General features: G+C 38.3%; 1 protein-coding gene across 3 annotated transcripts in view; it reads left to right on the forward strand.

Moving 5' to 3' along the window:
* Window positions 1-13,916, forward strand: part of PWWP2B (PWWP domain containing 2B) — a 35,170-nt gene extending 21,254 nt beyond the window's left edge. The window contains exons 2-4 of one of the 3 annotated variants that reach the window (XR_011600518.1): window positions 3,165-4,827; window positions 11,686-11,734; window positions 13,362-13,916. Coding sequence is in view for 2 of the 3 variants with exons in the window: in XM_070946004.1 (XP_070802105.1) it covers window positions 3,165-4,809 (1,645 nt within the window). In the remaining variant the exon portion in view is untranslated. Of the gene's footprint in view, window positions 1-3,164; window positions 4,828-8,000; window positions 8,031-11,685; window positions 11,735-13,361 lie in introns of those variants that run through there. The other 2 variants (XM_070946004.1, XM_070946005.1) reach the window with 2 other exon arrangements.
* Window positions 13,917-21,622: the final 7,706 nt, after the last annotated feature.

A 21,622-nucleotide genomic window follows, 5' to 3' on the forward strand; every position in this document is an offset into this window, starting at 1 on the left:
AGCATTTCACCCCTGGGTGGAGAGTAGATGTTACGGGGAAAAGGCTGTCATATAGATACCCAAATTCTGAAGCAGGGTGGGCTTTCAAGATGACAACCAGGACCTTGAAATGTACCCCGAAGCTGATTGGCAACAAGGTCTCTCTCCAAGTATAGGTGCCACATAGTGGCCCTTAGGTGTACCCATAACTACTTGAACCGCTGCATTCTGGATCAATTGTAGCTTAATGTTATATATGGACAGCCCCATGTTGAGCATATTACAGTTGTCCAATTAAAGGATGGCTAAAGTATGAACGACAGAAGTTTTCAGGAGAAGTTGCAGTTGCCACAATAAGATGGACATGAACAAAAGTCCTCTTGGCTATAACTGCCACCTGTTCACAGCAGCTGTGAGTCCAAGAGGACCTCCAAAGTGCAAATCATCTGCCCCAGGGAGTATAATCCCATTCAGAATTAATAGTAGAATCTCCTTGGAGTTGGTGGTCTTTCCAAGGCAAAGTCACTTTTTATCAGGCTGGTATGGAGTCTCGATTTGTTCTTCCCCACCCAGACTGGGAGAACCTCCAGGCACCTGAACAGCACTTTAATATCATTTATTTGATGATTTGAAGCCAGTTCATGTTGTTCCAGTTCCTCCCTCAACTGCCTAGAGATGATTTTATATGTGTCTGGAGGTACTTTTGGATGAGATCAGTATTGGTGTCTATTTGAAATTCTTGAAGTCAACAGTTCTGCCTCAGTATCTTTAGTTAACCAAATACCTTTTTATTCTGAAAAAAAATTGTCCCAAACATTTCAGATGCATTTAAATTAGCTTGCTTTTCCATTGAAAAACATTATGGTCTTAATTTCAGCTTCAGGATCCAGGCTATATCTTGAACTTAATTAAAAGCCTACACTTAAAAATCTGAATTGTCTGCAAATTTTCCCGCTGCAGTGTTTCCTCCCCCCGCAAAAAAAAACTGTACTTGCTATTAAGGATTTTCTTCAAAAGGCTCTATCAGAAAGTTGATATTTTATAAACCTTATTTTCAACAGTCAAAGTCTGCTTCCTGTAGCCTGATACAGCTCAAATACAGGCAAATGAATCAGTATCAAATGGGAAAAAATAAATTTAAAGGAAATGCTTATGAGAACTGGTCATGTTTGTTACTGTTTCCCTGTGTACAGTAGAGATTGCTAATAGGAATTCTATCAGACCTGTCACAATTTAAACCTCTAGATTAGAAACGATCCTTGGCTCCATTTGTTGAGAAATTTGTAGTTTTATTAGAGGTCGTGTACTGCAGTCTTGCAAAGCCAGAACTGAGAATCATGCGCCAAAATTCCTAACTTCTACTTTTCCCTCCCATAACTATCTCTCATTGCCCATCCCAGTGTAACCAATCAGGTTCATGCAAGATGTTTTCATAATGGTCAGTCCAAATGCAGTTTGGTATGCAGCCCCTTCCTTGTTCCAGCTGGGTGGCCTTGAGGCAGCATCTTGAGGAGATAAAGCACTTACTTTCCTTTCCCCAAGCATTCCTCTTTTCATTCCCCCTCCCAAGATTCATGGCAGTCTGTCACCACATAGCAGCGAAACACAAGCAAACATAAAGTGGCAGCTGACAAATTAATTTGAAAAGGAGATAAATGTTTGTGTGGGGCTTAAAACATTTTCTCACCACCTGTAGAGTAAATGTCTATCTTGTTTATGATGGTGATGAATGAACTCTCCTTCTTACACCTTTGTTTTCCCTTGAATTTGTGAAGGACTCACGTAGGCAGTGAAGTTGGGTTGCTTAATGACTTCAAAAGTTGGACTTCAGATGACACTTCTCATGGTAACTGGTGTGGATTCAATAGGAAGCACAAGGGATGTGGTCCTGATAGCAGTCACAAATAGACAGGGACATGATGGAAGTGATTGGCATTTGAACAAAAAAGTACACTGAAGTTTCATTCAAATCTTCTTTCTAGGCTCCCCCAAAATTGTTCATCTTTGTCTAGCCTGATATAAAAGCAACAAATTTCAGTAGCATTTCTCATTTGAGTTTTGTGATAGGGAAATAGCTAGTTTTTTAATAATAGAACTTGATAATCAGCTATAAAGCTACAGATGTTGAACAATTTACTATGGGTAGTCCTTCACTTGCGGCCACAATTGAGCTGAAAATGTGTGTTGCTAAGTGAGAAATTAGCTAGGTAAGTTTTGCCTAATTTTATGACTTTTCTTGCCTTATTTATTAAGTGAATTTCTGCAGTTGTTAAATTAGTAATACCGTTGTTAAGCGAATCTGGCTTTCCCATTGACTTTGCTTGTCAGAAGGACATTACCTTGGAACACTGCAACCATCATAAATACGAATCAGTTGCCAAGCATCTGAATGTAAATCACAGGAAGATGCTACAATGGTCATAAATCTGAAAAATGGACATAAGTCACTTTTTTCAGTGCCTTTGTAACTTCGAACAGTCACTAAATGAAGTGAGGACTACCTATATAGTATACGTTCTGGTTAGCAACTGCTTTTTTCTGATGCAGCCAGCTACTATCCTGGAAACATTTCGTCAAGTAATCCATTCCCTTGTTAAGACATCATAATGCTCTGTTGTATATCGTCATATATTTGTTTGAATACCTATTGCAGATTTCTACCTACCTAGGCAAGACTAGCTGGGAGAGGGGGAGAAAATAGAAATGTACAGCATAGATATTGGGCTATTGCAATGACAAAATTCATTTTAAATAAAGTTAATTAAATAAATAGATTACCTTCCACTCCCATTAAGCAATTTTCTTTTTTAAAAAAATCAGGCTACTGATTCCTCGCATTTTTCAGATAAACCCTGTTATACAATAGTCTTGTGGCATCTTAAAGAGTAATATATTTATTCTTTACTCAATCAGGCCAACGATATATTGTCTTATATAACTTATAAACATTCTTGTGGTATTAGACTTCATGAACCGCAGTCCAATTTCTCACATGCTGGACTTTGAAACTGGAAATGAAGCTTTTTCAGGATTGTGGAATGAACATCTATCTTCTGCTCCGTAATTGTAGAAGTTTAATGTTGACCTTTGTCATGTATTGTATAATCTTAAATGGGAAGTACAGTTCAATCTGTTCTGATATTGCACTTTCTTTTCTTCCCTTCTTTCTTTCTACAATGATCTAGGTCTGGACTATTCTGTGTTCCACCAGCCTCCTTACCAAAGACAGACGATCCTCTTAACAAAAGTTGCACTAATGGGAAAACTGAAGACAGACCATCCATAGACCTGGAGGCTGAGCAGTGGTGTTCAGAAGGAAAACCCACCAAGGCCAACGGAGAGGAGCAAGTCCCGCCCCTCTTGCCTCCACCACCAACGGGCAGTGTTCCTCCTTACCCTCCCTATTTTGAAGGAGCCCCCTTCCCCCCTCCATTATGGTTACGGCACACATATAATCAGTGGGTACCTCAGCCACCTCCGAAAACTATAAAAAGGACAAAGAGGCGCTTGTCCCGAAACAGAGACCCTGGGAGGCTCATCATGAGCACAATTAGGCTGAGACCGAGGCAAGTGCTTTGTGAGAAATGCAAGAACACTCTGAATCCAGAGGAAGGTATCAAAGCCCACCAAAATGCAAAAACCCAGAGGAAGCTGAGCATGCAAGATAAGGAACAGAAAAGACACAGCGAATCTGAATATGTAGAGAAAAAGAGCAAAAGAGAAAGGCGAGAGGATGAAAAGTTTTCCAGGGAACAGCTGCAAAGGACTCCAGTTATAAAAATATCTTACAGCACCCCTCAGGGAAAAGGTGAAGTTGTGAAAATTCCCTCCCGCATTCATGGTTCCGGGAAGCCATTTTGCTCTCAGCGACTTCTCCAGAATGGTGGGGACGACCAAGATGAGGCCCAAGACTCAGAACAAGATCAGGAAAGCAAATGTTTTATGGACAAGCAATCCGGTGGGCACCATGCTTCCATTCCAAAGCTAAAGTTAACTAGGCCTGTGCATTCCAGTGCAGATGTGCCCCCGCCCAAAATCCGTCTGAAGCCCCATCGGCTCAGTGAAGGAGATAATGTTTCCATTTACAAAGCCGAACTTATTGATGAGATGAATGTTCTTCCCAGCAGTGGAGAGTCTGCTGCTGCTGCGGCAGCAGCTGCTTTTTACAGTGAGTCTGCAGAACGGAGTCTAGCTGAGATGTCTTCAGGGAGTTCCTGTGAAGATGATGACTTCAAAAGGTTTCCTCAAGGCAAAGATGGACACGATAACTTGGCTTTTCTCATGAATTATCGCAAACGGAAAGCAGACTCTTCCAGCTTGTCGGTGTGCAGCAACGACAGCCTCGAATCTAAATCTTCCAGTTCAGAAGTGGCATCGCCAGAAATATGTGACTTTTTACCTGGGGATGACGCCTCTGTCTCCTCATCTTCTAAAGATGATCGTAAAATTGTGCCCCCACTGACAGTTAGACTACACACCCAAAGTGTCTCCAAATGTGTGACTGAAGATGGAAGGACTGTTTCAGTCGGAGACGTTGTCTGGGGCAAAATCCATGGCTTTCCTTGGTGGCCCGCCCGTGTTCTTGACATAAATCTTAGCCAGAAAGAAAATGGAGACCCTTCCTGGCAGGAAGCAAAAGTTTCATGGTTTGGTTCTCCAACAACCTCTTTCTTGTCACTATCAAAACTATCCCCTTTTTCTGAATATTTCAAACTACGATTTAACCGTAAGAAGAAAGGGATGTATCGGAAAGCTATTACAGAAGCTGCGAAGGCCGTGGAACATTTGACTCCAGAAATAAGAGACCTCTTAACACAATTTGAAACATAATTTTGTCTTCAAAAACAAGTAAGTTGTGGAGGTGCATAACCCCTTTGTAGTATAGCAATTGGTTTAGAGATACATGTATTGGTTTGCTTTTGAAGGTTCAAGAGAATACTTCTATTTCAGGAGTGCACAGACTAGAGGTACGCTATTTAATACTCTCTCAAACACCCCAGTGTAACTACTGAAAATCATAAGGATTATTCCTAATCCCTAAAAAAAACTCATCCAGAAGATTCAGTGTTTGAAATACAGCCTCATTGATGTAATACTTTATATTTTTGTAAAAAAAAATAATAATGGAACAGATATTTATTGAGGATCTTTTTTAAATGTCTTATCAGAGCTATATTTTGTCTTTTTTTCTTCATCTTGTTTCTTTTTAATCAAAGTGACCAGAGCCTGAATTTGAAAGAAATTTGAACATATGTTCTGACATGTTCTTAGGGTAATTGCTTTGTATTGATTCTATGTTATGTGACAGGCAATATATTTTGGGGGATTCCTTAATTCCTTTGGTCTTGGATATGGATGACCATAGAAATAAAAGCTTACTTTTAAAGAATAAAAAAAAGGAGACTGATATTTTTGAGGCAGATTCTATGCCTCTTCCACATTCTGTTCAGCCTTCCCCCACCCTTCCCCGGTGACATAATTTTGGCATGCTTACAGACCTTTGCCATAGAAGACTGTGCATATTAACTTGAGCCATGAAAAATAGGGGTAAAGGGTAATCTATTTCTGATAAAGAAAAGGATGAGAGAAGTCTCTTACAATGATCTAGTTTTCATAGTTTATTCAACATTAAGAGAATTTAGCATTTTACAGTTGCCTGGATTCCAATTCTGGAAATCAATCTCTTTAGGTTGTTTTTGAGACTGTGATGCTTGGATTCTTGAATGTAATAATGAGCTTGCTAAAACAATCACAATTTACATCTCTAGCCAATTAGAAGTCAGTAATTAAGACTCTGGGGAGAAGATTTGAAACTGAAAGAAAGAGATATGCTTCTGGCATGGCTAGTGATGTATGGGTCTTTTTTGGGGGGGACTATCAAGACATCGGATACAATCTAATTAGCATGTTCACAGCCTACTTCCACATTATGTTAAAGCCGTAGCTGAATGCAGATTCAAGGTGTTGGATTTCATCCATTTTTTAAATTACTGTCATCATCCTCCCCCTTCACTTTTTGTTTTAATTTTTAATAGTTGTCATTTTTTCCTGAATTAGGATTTTGGAGAACTCAAGCTCTGCACAGTGTTTTCTAGTCTTGAGTTAGTCATATTTGTTCTAATGCAAATTATTAACACAGTTAATTTATGTCTGCATTTTAATTACTAAGACCAAAGACTAAATTCCTGATTTAAACATTTTATATTGATTAGGAGATGAGCTAAATCTGAGTACTGAACTCAAAAAGAACCAAGGAAAGATTAGCAATATTTTCTTCAGGAAAAGAAAATTAATTTTTTTCTCTGTGTTTTGTGTTCACATGGTAACTTCTTCACCAGTTTCCTATTATGAATGTAACCACTTACCAAAGGGGGAAAAAAAGGTTTGCTGTTTTGTTACCCTGAAAGAGTTAATTCTGTAAAAAATATTTTTTTAAATTTATTGTACAAGCAACTGATGGTCTAAGTCAGGGGTGTCAAACTCAAGGCCCAGGGACTGGATCTGGGCCACAGGCTGCTTAGATCTGACCCGTGGGGCCACCCTGGAAACAGTGAAGAATCAGCCTGCGGTGCCTCTGCCAGCAAAAATGGAGCAAGCGGTCCTCCCGAGCTCTGTTTTGTTGGTAGAGGGTTGCAGGAGGCCATTGCAGCAGAGTGCTTGGGCCACCACAGGTGCCCCCGACATGAGTAACCTTGAGCTGGCCACACTCACCCTGACCACACACACACCCTGAGGTCAAACACAACTCTGATGCGGCCATCAATGAAATTGAGTTGACGCCCCTGGTCTAAATTGAGACCAGGAAATTGAAGGAGCATCTCCACTGGATGATTGTAATGATGCATGTGAAGCAATTCTTTAAGAATAATTCCTTGTATACCAAAGGTCTTTTCCTGTTAGCAAAGCTGGCTCTGTGGTCACTTGACTTCAAGTAGACCATGACTGGCTCAAGAATTCTGGGAATTGAAGTTCACAACTCTTAAAAGGGCCATAGTTCCACTAATCCTGGAGTAGAGGATATTTGAACCTGCAGTTGGCATTATAATGCTCAACATGTAAGCATTAAGATGATTCCTCTTCAAACTCTTAAGAGATCTAAACCTAGAGATCTGTGGGAAGTAGGTAGTTTATTCGAAACTGATCATGTGATAAATTGGGAAGAAATAATTTGGTGGGTAGCAAGAGGTGGTAATTGCAATTCTCTGACCCACAAATTGATTATCTGTAAGGACCAGTAGGATTCTGAAATGTGATGATTCCTACTGCTACCCAATTTAAAAATGTAAATTGTAACTACCAGACACTAATAAGAATGCAGGGCTCTTTGGAAGAAATAGCAATTAGTGCTTTAGCCTAAAGGTCCCCAACCCCCAGGCTGCAGTCCACTACTGGGATGCAGCCTGTTTCAAACCGGGCCACAGGAGAGATGGACAAGGGCATGCATGAAGCTTCACTTGTGCGGTGATAGGTCTGAAGCTCCCCTCGTGTGAGCGGAGGCTGCTTGCGCTCGTGTGCAAAATTCCACTTGCGCGAGTGGAGGACGCTTGAGCTTGTGCACTCACGCAAATGAAGCACCCTCTACTCATGTTTCTGGATTTTCATGCACGAGCGCAAGCACCCTCAGTTCAAGCACCCTCCGCTTGCCTGAGTGGAGCTTCACACGCAAGTGCAAGTGCCTGCCGCTTGTGCGAGTGGAGCTTTGTACACAATCACAAGCACCCTCTGTTCATGTGGAAAGCTCCATTTATGCAAGGGGTAGGCGCCCCCCCCCCCCGCTGCCTGCACAAATGGACACATGCACATGTGTCTGCCACTCACGCCCATTCCCCCACCAGGCCGAACCACCAAGCTGGAGAGGTTGGGGAACGCTGCTTTAGCCAATGGTGGAATGAACTAAGTTTACACAGGCGTTGAGAATAATGGAGAGGCAGCAATCTGAATAGAATTGTTTTAAGAAATGTAAGTTTTTCATTTCATTTTAACCTTGTGAGGTTTTTTCCCCCTTTCTTAATACTGTGAAGCAAGATCAGTATTACTGCAAGAAAGAAAACAAACTGCTGAGAATCTTGTCTACTCTGCAATGTTAAGTATTTCTTAAGGCTGTAGTTGTATTTTTGCCTAAGTTAAAGACTTGAAATAAGCAGGTCATTTAATTTTCTTGCCAACAATACAGAAGTGATTTGTCAATGTCTTTCTTTGGGTTATATATTTATTTTCCAATTTAGCTTACAGTTTTGCTGTTAAAGTATAAAATGAGGACAGATGAAATTGCAATTGTTAAGAACTAGTATTAAGCAACTATTGTTAAAGGACCAGAGACATTGAGGTTATTTATGTGGAAGATATAAATAGTAATGCTGAAGTTCATGTAAGGTTGAGAGAAATGAGAGATAAGAGATATTGAAAGATACACCGTAATTTATCCCTTGACTTCATAAATTATCTGAGGATAATGTAATTTATGGAAGTTTTAAATGGCGTATAGGGCCCACAACACACTGCCTGCAGGGAATTGATAGATACAGCAGAGAGCCAGTGGTTAAAATGTTGACTAGGATTAGAGAGACACTTGAAGTCCAGAGTTGGCCTTAAAGGTCCCTAAATGACTCTAGATTAATCATTCTCAGCCTAACCTACTGAAAGAATTGTTGTAGGAAATAATTGACGGAATATATATATTACTTTCTGCTTAGGGCATAAATCAAATAAATATACGTATGCAAACATTTTGAATTTTACTTTTAATTTTTAGCACACAGGAAGTATCCTAATTTGAAGGCCTTTCCCCTTGAAGGGATCAAAGTCAGAACTCTTCCAGAAAAGCCAAAATGGTTTTGCACATTTCTCAAGACAGTTCTATTTAGGAAGGATTCTAGCCACTGCAGAATCCTTGGCTTAAAGTTGAATACTTCCTTGGCTCCAAATTAGCAGAAGAATGGGGGTACCGAGAGTGCAAAATACTGGCTAAGCGTATTTTTACAAAAGAAGTTAATCTGAGCAATATCAAATATTGCTTCAAATATTATAACAGCCTTCCTTCAAATATTATAACAGCCACATCCCTTGAAGCTTCACATGGCTGCTTTGATTTGTTGGTGGTCATGGAAGAAGTGCTTGTTCATGCTTGTGCAGATAGCGGGAAATGGCATATACATTAAACTTTGGATTCAGAAGCCTAAAAAGTATTCATCTGCAGCATAAGACACAGCAATATTACTGGGGCTTATAGTAAATTTGTAAACAAAGAACATTGCACCAAAGATACATGGATGTGTGGATGATCTGGCTGCAACCTGTCACCCCATTCATTGCTAGGGTTGATTCAGCTGATCTGGCTGGCTAGACGGGTGTCCCCTTCCTTCCTGCTCCATTGCATCTCTTCCGATGCTGTGTGCTCGGTAGAAGAGGACGACTATCCCAGATAGGAGTGTGCCAATCAAGGATATACAATAGCTGAGCTTCCCCGCTACAAACTCCAAAAGATAGATGGTAGAAGTCATAAGATTTGCATTGCTGACTGGAAATTGAAGTCCACACATCTTAAAGTTGCCAAGGTTGCAAATCAATTAAAGTTGCACCAAAACCAGCACAGAAATTTTTAGGTTTTGTGATTTTTATAGTGTATCTTTTACACAGTGTTCTTTGTTACATATGTACTGTAAGCCCCAGAATTTTTTCTGTGTCTTAGATTGCAGGTGAAATTTTTTTAGACTTCTGCATCTATAATGTATATGTATAAAAGAGAAGAATTTCCTAAAATCCAAAGTTTATCAATATAGATTCAAATGATGTTAGTGAAGGCTCCTCTGGTGCACATTCTTAAAATCGAGGAATAAAATCTCATGAATACAAGCTGTCCAGGAAATGTGTTTTCAGCACATGTGCTGAACATGTAGCATTTGAAAACCAGCCTTGTTTTTTCCCAAAAGTTTGTTAATACAGTAGTTTCAACCAAAGTTGAAAGAAAGGAAGACGTTATTTTGATTGTTCTTATTGTGAGCCACAAAATCTTGCTATTTACTGATAGATCTCAGATCCACCCTCTTCCGGATCTTGATTTAGGCTCTTGTTTAGTACCATAACTATTTATTTTCAAGTTGAAATGAGCCATGAAAGCTGAATGTTCTCTTTGAAAATGGTTTTCTTTTTAGCAGTGATGTTATGTAGATTTTTGTGCTCCAAGATTTGTGTCATACTAACACCTGGTGTTAGTAATGAAATTACTCATGGTCCAAACAGTGAAGTTAGCTTTTTAATGTCACTGGGTTCTAGTGTTTGGGCCATTCCCTACCTCAGCAAATTTATGAAAAATATATTTGTCTCAGGCTGTGGTCTGAGTGTTCCAAGACTTTTTGGTACTTGAAAATAGTGAAAGTTAAGGGCACCAGAAGAAAATTACTTTCTCTTTGCAGTCAGAAACCTGGTTAAGCTATGAAACCAAAGTCTTTCCTTTCTATTCTAGTTTTGAATGTGCTCACCACTAAAAGTTGATAATTGAGTAGCTGTAAGTTTTACACAGTGCACAGCTGGTTTAGACACCACTGTATTGTGGGCATATTTTGGTGCAGTGACTAAGAAACCAGGAGGCTGTATTCTAGCCTCCCTTAAGCATGAAAAACCAGCTGGATGACTTTGAGCCAGTCACACTCTCTCGGCCCACCCCACCTCACAAGGTTGTTGTAGGAAAAATAAGAAGTAGGAGTAGTAGCTTTGTTTGGTGCCTTTAGTTGACCAAAATATATATTTTTAAAGGATAAAAATATATAATAATTTATGTAATAATCCCTAAAATTTATAAAATAATTTATATAATAATTCCTACAATTTATTTCTTAATATTTATAACTAGTGATTTATCATTATCATTCATTATCATTAGTGTTTATTAGCATACTGGGTACCTACCAAAACTGTTAGAAAATCTACATATTGACAAAATTTCCATCAGTCAATTGCAAAAATCCACACTGTTTGGCTTGGCAGATATACTATACTGATCCATTACAATATTCTGAGTTCTTGGAAATAACTCAGTGTGGATGGAGGCCAACACCAGCTAAAGAACTGGCAGCGGTGAATAATAATGAACAACACTTGCCTATCTACCTGGGGTAGGCAGATATTCTTGAACAGTATCAAATATTTGCCTATTTCAGGTCCTTGGGTAGGACTCAATAGGTGAATAAAACTGCCATATCCAATCTAAATATCTGGCAATGCGCACGCGATCCTCCCTCCCCCCCTCCACTCCTGGCACGTGATGACCTGGTAGGCCTGTTTTTCTTTCTCACCTGGTCCAGACCCTCTCTATGTATCTGGGGAGGGCAAAAACAGCCTTCCCCACTCCCTTGTAGGCCCTCCGGAGACCTGAAAGGGCCCATTTCCCAACTTCCAGTTGGACAGGAAGTGACGTTTTTTGTTGTCCCCAGCCTCCAAAGACTCCTGGAGGCCAAGTGCTTATTTCAGAGTTCAAAAAAATATAAGACAGGGTCTTATTTTTGGGGAAACACAGTATCTTGTAGTTGGATGCACCTTTATTCCACTATCTCCTGTATGCTCAAAGTGGTTCTTTTTCCAAAGATGCCTACTTTGGGAACATTTCATGTGATTTTTTTAAAAAAGGCAGTTTTAAAGATTTTTTTAAAAAGCGTGCAAACAGTTTTTCATTTCCTTTTCAAATTATTTTCTTTCCCCTCTTTCTCTCAGTTCTGTGATTCATGGGCGGCTTGTATTTTAACAAAGAAAAGGAGGAAACGTGAGTTGTTATTTCAGCAGAAGTATCAAAAGCACCAAAAAAAAGCCATCTTCATAAAAACTGCTAACAAGGATGCTTGGATAAAGTTTTATGAAAAAGTTGAGCATTGCTGAATAACTGTGCTTGTTATTTCTTCATAGGATTACCTAAGTTTGTTCGTTCCTTGTTTCTTTTGGGTGGAAAAATGAAAGTAGTTTATTATTTTTTTCATGATTAACACTGAAGAATACTTGAGGATCTTGTGTAAAATATTTGTGTACTTTTCAGTTAAAGTCTTACTGCTGTTCATGAAGAAAAGAAATTAAGATCCATATTAACTCAATGGTTTTGGAAGTTCAGATGCCCATTCTTTTTATTCTTTCTGTTGGCTTAATTAAAGTACAGGTAGTCCTTGACTTGCAATTATTCTTAACAACCAGTGACTGTTCAAAGTTACAATGGCACTGGGAGGAAAAATGACTTATGTCAGGGAATTGTGCAGCAAGTGTCCAAATGAAATCAGAGACGCTGAAAACGAAGTAGTTTTATATAAATACATTTTACATCTATATCTACAGCAAACAGGAGCATCATGAGGTAAATCACAGGACACACAGAAGAAAGGCGGGAAAGCAGGGAAACTCCCCCTCCACACCCACAGCAACCAATCATAGTGCAGATTGCCTCACGCAGGAGCCAGCATTCTCCAACCAATTAACTACAACTGTGTGTTCTGGCTCACTGCAAAACCTACTGTTCCAGCTCCTAAATTTAAATATCTTAACAACTTATGTCTGCTTTTCACACTTATAACCATTGCAGCATCCCTGTAGTCACATCATCAAAATTTGGACATTTGGCAACTGGCATGTATTTATTGTGGTTGCAGTGTGCCGGAGTCATGTGATCACTTTGCAACCTTCTGACAAGCAAAGTCAATGGTCACATGGTCAAAATTCAAATGCTTGGCAACTAACTCATATTTAGGACAGTTGTAGTGTCCCAGGGTCATCTGATCATCTTTTGCAAAGTCAATGGAGAAGCCAGATTTACTTAACAACTGTATTAAGTTAGCAACTTAACAACTGCTATGATTCATTTAGCAACTGTGCCAAGAAAGGTTGTAAAATGGGGCAAAACTCACTTAACTGACATCTCATTTAGCAACAGGAATTTTTATGGTCATAAGTTGAGGACTACCTGTACTTCAAATACATTTCCACTTTAATTTTTTTTACTCAAGTATAGGTGTAGGAAAGGACTTGGTAAAATATCTTTTCCTGGTTTATTTGTTTGTTTTTGTTACATTTCCTGAAAAGGATGCCGGAACAGGATTGCAACCTATTAACTCAGCTTTTCCCTATCTAGGAGAAGTGAATGGTATGAAAAATTTCTAATTGCTGCCTTGATCAATATGGGTTGTTCTCTTTTTCCCCATTCTCTGGCAGACGGTGCTTCAACTCTAGTAAGCTAGGATGAGCCAGGTTATTTAATGAAACTGTAGCTGTGCCTCTCCGGTTTTCTGCGACCAAATTAGACTGTGAGGTTTAGAGCTATATTTAGATAGGTGGTTGTGTGATCACTTTTTGTGCTCCAGGACTATTTGATGCCATTCTCTGTAACCTCTCCCTCTTTCACTTTTCTCAAGGTAACAGAAGACAAGAGCACAGCTGTCCTAGAGTTTCACAAAGTCTGTAAACATCCTGACACGCTTCCCTCGGAGAATCGTGAGGTTTCATTGCACAAGGCGGCAGGATAAATTTCCAGACTGGCCTTGCTCATCATCTGTGAAAGAGAGCTGGCACCTGGATTGCTTAGGAAGTCTTCCAGAGGCTGGTCTGACCAAATGTCATAAGGCTACTTAACACAAGAGAAGCAACTTGACCAGTAGTATCTCGAAGAATTTGGGGTAGAATGAAATACTACACCTTGGAATGTATTTATTACCTATAAAATGTTAGCTACTCTTTATAATTTCCCCATCTCCTCCTTCCTCCTCCTCCTCCTCCGTTAGATAAACGTTGCTGCTGCTTTTCCGTAACAAGATTTATCATGTACTCTTGTTTAATTTTAACAATGGAAAACTGTTGACTCCAATTATGCACATTCTTAAGAAGGGATATGCAATAGAAAGAATCAGTGTAGTCTTAAACTAAAATGGGCTCACTTGTGTCTATTAAAATTTGGAAACTGTTGAACTCAACTTTCTTGGATGACTTTTATTGTGAAAAATATGCTTGAGCTCTTATTCGTCTATTTTAGGATTATACAATCTGCCCATTGCCTTCAGACATTCCATGAGTATTGAATTAGGCATCAAATATTTCAGGCGCAATCATACAAGGAGACAAATGTACTTGTGGTTGCCTTTTAAAATAATAGTAATTGTGCCAAGGTTTCTTAGTGCAGACCTGGGCATCATTTTAGTCTGGGAGAGCATTGAAAAGGTTCAATGCATGTTGTGAGTCCTGTAAAAATAACACTTGCCATGAAAGGCTTTCCTATTTACAAAATGGCTACCACGCTAGGCATGGCTAGCCACAAAGCACCATATTATAAGAAAGTAGTCTTGCTCTCCACTCCAAGAATTCATCAAAGTGTAATCTTTGCAGTCATTGCTGAAAATAAACACAGTGTTTAAATGCAAGAGGTCAGTTCCCAATTTTAAAAAATCTGATGGGACCAAGCACTTCTATCAGGAAAGGGACCTGGAGGCTCGTTGGTGCTCATGGTCACCCTTGCCCAAAAACCTAGGGTATTTGAACTTCCTGAAATATACATGTCTAAGGCTTGGATGGTTCCCTCAGGCAACAGATTTTCTTAATCTAGTGGATGCACTTCGTTGCTGTGGTTGAGTTCAATCATATCCTCTTCTAAAATGCTGATTCCCATCATGCACCCTGTCATCATGCACCCTGTGCTTCCCTATAATTCCCAGAATTTCCAGCAATTGATGGGGGCACCAGACATCCAGCCATGGAATCATTGAATCTCTTGTTTCTATAGTGGCACCTCTCCCATTCTTTTCAAAGGTCTGCTTTTTCAGACTGGGAAAAAAGAATTGTCAACCAGCTTTCTGATTTCTGCTATTTTGGAAAAGCCAGGATCACTGTTGAAATTCTTAAAAACATTCTAGCAATCAGACGTATCTGGATACAAGTAATTATTTTGGTGTTAATTAGAAATGATCTAATCATCTCAGAATTGCTTATTAGAATATTGGATGGGCATTTTAGACATCCACAGTTCTACAGAACTGAGAATTCTCGAATTGTAGGGTATTGTTATATACAAACAGGAATATTAGGAACATATGTATGTTAATATATACAAATGGGAATATATTGGTAAAATGCTTGCTATGCAGTGCTATTTGCTGATTTTTAGTTTTTATTGCTAAAATTTTATAACATTGGGGAAACTTAGTCGATGAGAAGGTTGAAAATTACTGTAGAAACCCTCCATTTATAAGAAAATTTTCTTATAAGAAAACCCATATTTTACTTATTATTTATTTTCTAGATTAGGATAGGGCTATACAGTTCCAAATTACAAAATAGTTGGTTTAAAAACAAAAAGACAGGGTAGGATGTAAAACACATTTTGAATTTTGAATTTTGAAACATGCTGCTTCAAGTATAAAGCAACTATTTTGAGCTTGAAACAAACATATTTTGATCATCTGGAAATCTATCAAATTAAGAGCATGAATGCATATTTTGAAATGTTCTCTACATCCTTAATGTGAAGATAAACCCAAAGTTTGTTTTATTTTGGCAGGACGTTTAAGAGAACTGAAATAATAAACATGAAGTAGAAGAAAAACTAAGAATCAGCACTGAGAACAGGAGTAGGCAAACTGTAGCCTTCCAAATGACACTTTCATCATGTGTTTCATTTCACCATTGTCATGCTGTCCAGAACACTTAATCATAGTTTAGCAATTTCTAAATGGTTATTGTATGAAAAACAGTGTAATTATTCCAAGAGGATTTTGTGCTGCCCCATTCTGAGAAAGATTTTATCCAAACAACTCAGATACCTCGAATTCATTCCTGTTCTAGAAGAATCAAGTCCAAGAGCCTTGGTAGTACAGTGGTCTAAAGCACCCTGTTATTAAGACCAGCTGCCTGCAATTACTGCAGGTTCGAATCTCGCCAGGCTCAAGGTTGACTCAGCCTTCCATCCTTTCTAAGGTAGGTAAATTGAGGACCCAGTTGTGGGGGCAATAAGCTGACTTTGTATAAATATACAAAAGGATGAAGGCTATTGCTTAGCGCATTGTAAGCCACCCTGAGTCTCCGGAGAAGGGTGGCATATAAATCAAATTTAAAAAAAATGGATAAACGACTCAACTCAACCCCTTCCATGAGAAAATGGAATGGTCCACATTGCTTTGCACTTTTATCACTAAAAGGTTATGGTAATAGCATTTAAAAAGTAGAAACACATGCTGTGTTCCTTTCTTGACAGACTTATGATAAACTGCCCGCTGTGAACCAGGTCTGCATTTAACATTGAAAACAGTCAATCAGCATTTCTACATGTCTCAAAGGAGGGTTAAATGTAAAAATAACATCAATTAATCCTCTGTGGTTTTGCAGACATTGTTCATAGGAAGAAAATGAGTTCGTGCTAAATTACACAGAAACATTTCCTTTGGTCAAATTAAGGTTGACTGTTTAGTGATGCATATTATTTGAAGCTATTATTAAATAGCATAGCCAAGTTATTGTCGGTTTCATGTGAGATTGTTCATATTATTGTTAATTTGTGCCATCTCCTGATTCAGATCCAAAAAATGCTGCTCATTACAATCTTTTAAAGTTTTGAAGAATTGAAACTCAGGACTTGTGAACATTATCTGCTTCTATAGAAGTTTTGCCTGTCTTTCAGTTCAATCTATAGAGACATGGCATTCTTGTCCCACCACTGCAAATGGTAATAACTTTGGGCTGTACTTTTTTAGAAGTCATGCTTAGGTAGTGTGAGAGCTTCTATCTAACCCTAAGAATAATGTTCTTCTGCCAGGCCTTTAATTACAGCTGTCTTTTGCTAGTATGCTTTATCATTTTGTGTTTGGAATCAGTTTGGCTGAGAGCCAGTTTGGCCAAGGCACTGGATTAGGAGAAAGAAAGTCCAGGTGCTACTCCTGCTTTAAGCATGTCAATCGGCTGGATGATTTGAGGTCTGTGAGTCTCTCTCAGCACTGGGAAGAAAACCATGGCAAGTGACTTTGAAAATATTGCCACTGGAGGGATATGTTCTTGTAGGACTCGAGGCTGCCAGGACTCAAGTTTGATTTGAAGCCACCCAAAAGAAGAACTCCTGATTTCTGATTTATAGATTTCTTTTTATATTTTAGAAAAGGTGTGGAAATTGCTTTGAGAGCCTTCAATCAGAAGGCAATATGAAAAAATAAAATGTTTAGAACAAAGCACAAAGTGAAGACAAGTGATAACTTGCTCAGATAATGGATGATGATATAAAAAGAGAATGCTGCATTGCAGGGTGCTCATGCCACTGTCGTCTCTTACAATCAAGTCTGGCAGACATTTTGCATTGTTTCCCAAACCTGTTAGACTAGCAGTGAAAGTGTGATAAAATCAATGTATAATACACCTTGGGAAGCAATCGCAGTCACTTTGTGGGGTATGTAAAATGGATTGTATCATGTCTTGCTTGCTGGAAGTTTATTTGACTCCATCATAATTCTTAACTTCAGCGGGATCATCACAGCTGGAATTGCACAAAGATTGCTGGAGTGACCAAATATACCCCTCTGGTTACAGTGTGAGATGCAATCATCAAAACCGGTCTTCACCCTTCTTCTGCTGTCGGAAGCTGCAATGAGACCGATGATTGTGTTTTGGAGATTGAGTTCAGTACAGTAGAACTCACCAACTCTACTCATAATTGCAAATTCTGGGATTAATCAAACACCAGGCCTGCTATTCACAAAGTTTATACTGCTGCATTTTCAGAGAATGCTCAAAGGATCATACAGTTGCTGGAAATAAAGCATATCAGCTAGCAATATGGAATTAAGCAGCGTGCTAATTAGCCTGCAACAATGGGCAGACTGCCTTAAAAGTATTCAACTCATTCAGATCACGGAAGATACAGATCTAAGCACAGAGTGATGATGTCTGAATGAGACACAGTCATTTTTAATAAAAGAAGATTGGCAAGGATTTAGCCATATAGAATGGGAGAAGGATGATTAACAAGAGTAACGTTGCTTAAAGTTCTGGAACAAATTTAGCAAGTCATTAAAAGAGCACCATCTCACTAAAAAATAATACTATAATCTTATATGTGATATACTTTTAATTGTGTTACCTTTTCTGGCTCAGAATGGTTCCTCCCAAGTTACACACATCTTGTGAGACGTGCTAGTACTTTGGAAAAATCTAAATCATTTCATAATTTGCAAAATGGGATTTTTTTTTATTATGGCTTTTGGGTGCCAGTGGCCTAAATTTGCATTCTGGCTAATATTCTGGTGGAACCCTGTTGCTGAATTATCATTACATGCTATTATTGATAATGAAAAGCAAAAATGTAATGGATCATACATGAAACTTCAGTGAAAGAAGGGAATATATTATAAGGATTTACTGATTATCTTTTTAAATTGTAAGTGGTGTTTTGAGCAAGCATATCGGTTCTTGCAAGGAGTATTTAAGCAAAAAAGGTCCGATTTTAAGATGCAATATAAGGAAAAACTCAGTTGGTTCTCTTGTATGTGGAAATATATTTCACTGCTCCATTTTGGTAATGAAGCTGAGAGCTACAGAAGCAGGCTGCAGAAATATTTGCTCAGCTGAAGAAATGATCCCAGGTTCTGACCGAATTAAGTTTTAAAAATTAGTGGCAATAGACTAGTTCAGGAAGTCCTCATATACTTTAGAACTGAGTTTGCAAGAGAAGCTTTAAATACAGCTTTTCTCTGTATTTATTAATCCTGAGCAAAAATATTTGCAATTTAATGTTAATTCAAATAACCTTTAATAGCTGAAAACTAAATTGGATCTGTTTATCCATGTAAGATGTGAGTGTGTGTGTTTGTGTGTGTGCGTGTGCGATGGGAGTCACCCTGAAGCACAGAAAGATGTGAATTGTCAGCAGTTCCTGTAATCTGCAGCTGGAAAAAATGTCTGAAATGATGATAGGAAAGTTGCTCACATCCATATTTTATTGATTACATTTTCCACAATGAATAACCTAAGATCAGCAGGTCAATTATCAGGACAATGCATAATGTATAAGCTGATGCTTTTTAAAGATGGTTTTGGTTTTTCAAAAACAATTTACCAGGGGAGTATTTCTTCTAAATGGAAAGATCATTTAACAAAGTTGAGCATGAATTTCATGCATCCAAAAATCAGAAATCAAAATGAATTTTTTTGATTGGAAGGAAGGTGAAAAGATGGCAACAGAAAATGTGTCTGTAACTCTTGGTTCATACAGTTCACAAAAAAGAGGAGAGATATTAACTTCACTGTCAAATTGGAATCTGAACTTTTCTCCTGATATTCTTTCTGCATTGAATGGTCTTGTTTATATCCTAGAGTTGGCTTCATCATTTACAAAATTTACCCATCAAGATTTCTCGAGGGCTTATATTTTATCCTATTTCTCATTCAGTTTTTTAATTTCCGTTGTACAAATTTCAACGGTGAAGATAAAGTGAAGATGGAGGATAGCATTCCCAGTTGGGAATTGACCGATTTGCTGCTCTTCTTGTAGCCCCTCTTCTAAGCAGGTCCAGGAACTTTCGAGATGGGATAGAGCAGATTTTGAAAGGTGCTTGAACTAGATGAGCGAGCTGTCAAGAAGAGAGTTAAGCTTCACAAGGAGACATCATTGTGACAACATTGGACTTCGCCATCTTATGCTGCTTAGGTGATTTTTCAAGCATCCATGCTTGTTCTCAATTTAGGGAGCCATGAAGCAGAAGTTGTAAATTATACCACAGACTGAATAATTAGAATTCAGTACATAGAAGCCATGTTGGAAAGAACAGGAACTTCAATTACCTTCATCCTGCTGCTAAAATAACAATTCTTTGAATTATTTTGACTTAAATCTCTTGACTTTTCCATAGGGAGGGTCTCTCCTATGCCCCCACAGTTGGTTTCATGTGAGAAAATAGACCCAAGTCGCAATGTATCTCTTGGTATGAACTTTTGTCTTTTGTGTAGCAATTTGAGCACTAAACATAAATAAATAAAAGTAGGTTCCAGATTTATCTGGTTTTGTGGTTATTAACAAGAATTCTATCCAAACGTTTCATTTAATAACTAGTATTAATTACATTTTTAATAGGTAAGATTGGACTTGTTGGGGGGGGTATGTTCATAATTCATGAATTGTTAATGGTGATATATATATTCATTCATACACATACACATATGTATATATATATATATATATATATATATATATATATATATATATATATATAAAATACACATAACTCATTCTGTTGGAAGTGTGTGTGTGTATAATACATAAATGTTATATATATATATAACAAACACTTCTAAATATGCGAATTCCAGGTATATTAGTAAAGAAAGAAGCAGACATCCTGCGTGCTCCGGAACTTAAAATTTTAAAATAATTAAAATTTTATTTTACTAAGCTTTCGTCAGCCATTTGCTGACATCGTCAGACTATTAAACTACCATTACAGAGATCTCTGCCTTTATATGCCATTAATCAATTTGGCCCTTGCGCGTGTAATAGGCCCTTCCAACCGTCTCCCACTTGTAATCAGCTGTGTTGTTTTTGCTGTCATCATGCTGGATGATGGAGGCTTAATTCCTACTGTTTCCTCCCTCCTAGCTTGCATATATACAGAAAAAGAGAGATAGCTTTTGCCAATTGGGCCTGCAATGCTTGCTGATGTCGTTGATCCATCTTGTTTTAGGTCTCTTTCATGGATGCTTTTTATCAAGTGAGGTCCATTCTATGACTGCCTTGGTCCACCTGCCATCAATTCTTACTCTGTGACCAGCCCATTTCCATTTCAATTCTTTTACTCTTGATGATATATAATTTTGTTTGTTCTCTAATCCATGTGCAGGTCTTTCTATCTTGTCTTGTGATGCTGAGCATGTATCTTTCCATGGCTCTTTGCGCTACTCATAGCGCAGGCAGAGCGGAAACAGGAGAACAAGCTTTAAAGTAACAGTGCTTACTGTATTGATTGTGAAGTAACTGTCCATGTTTCACTGGTGTATGTGTTATACACACACCTTTCCAATAGAATGAGACAGAACTACAACCTATTGTAGTATAGATATTAAAATAAAATAAACATGACAAAAGGAAAATAATCAATTGATGTGGAAGATATGTAGTAGAATTGTTTCGATGTTGTCCAATCGTACTCTCAGTATACATATTAAATTTTCTGGAATCAAGTTTCTCTTTGTGTGTCCAACTTTATGCTGAGGTTATCTGAACAACTCCAGTGTAATGAAATGCAAAAAAAAAAAAAAAAGTAATAAACAAGCACTGCAGCCTTTACTGTGGACCCATTTGTACAACATATTTAATTGGGTCATGAGGTAAATATGTGAACTCCTAAACTGGAAGATTGACTTCAATTAACCCAGAATTAAAAGCAGGCCCAGGCATGTTGAGGACTATGTTCCTTGGATCCTTATCCCCATCCCCCTCTTGACAGACATCATACAAGTGCAGTCAATGCCATTTCGTTCCCATACCTCAGTCTGAATCTGTCTGAATTATACCCCTTCCCCCTCTCCTCCTATGTAAATTGCATAGGTTCACTACTGTTAAAGAATGGTTGGTGAAAATGATGGAACTTGCTAAGATGCCTAAACAGACTTCTTTGATCAGAGAAAAGACAATATATCCATTTATTGCTGATTG

Source organism: Pituophis catenifer, unplaced genomic scaffold, assembly GCF_029215685.1.
Source record: "Pituophis catenifer annectens isolate HBS135680 unplaced genomic scaffold, rPitCat1.0.hap2 SCAF_6, whole genome shotgun sequence".
NCBI classification, from domain to species: Eukaryota; Metazoa; Chordata; class Lepidosauria; order Squamata; family Colubridae; genus Pituophis; species Pituophis catenifer.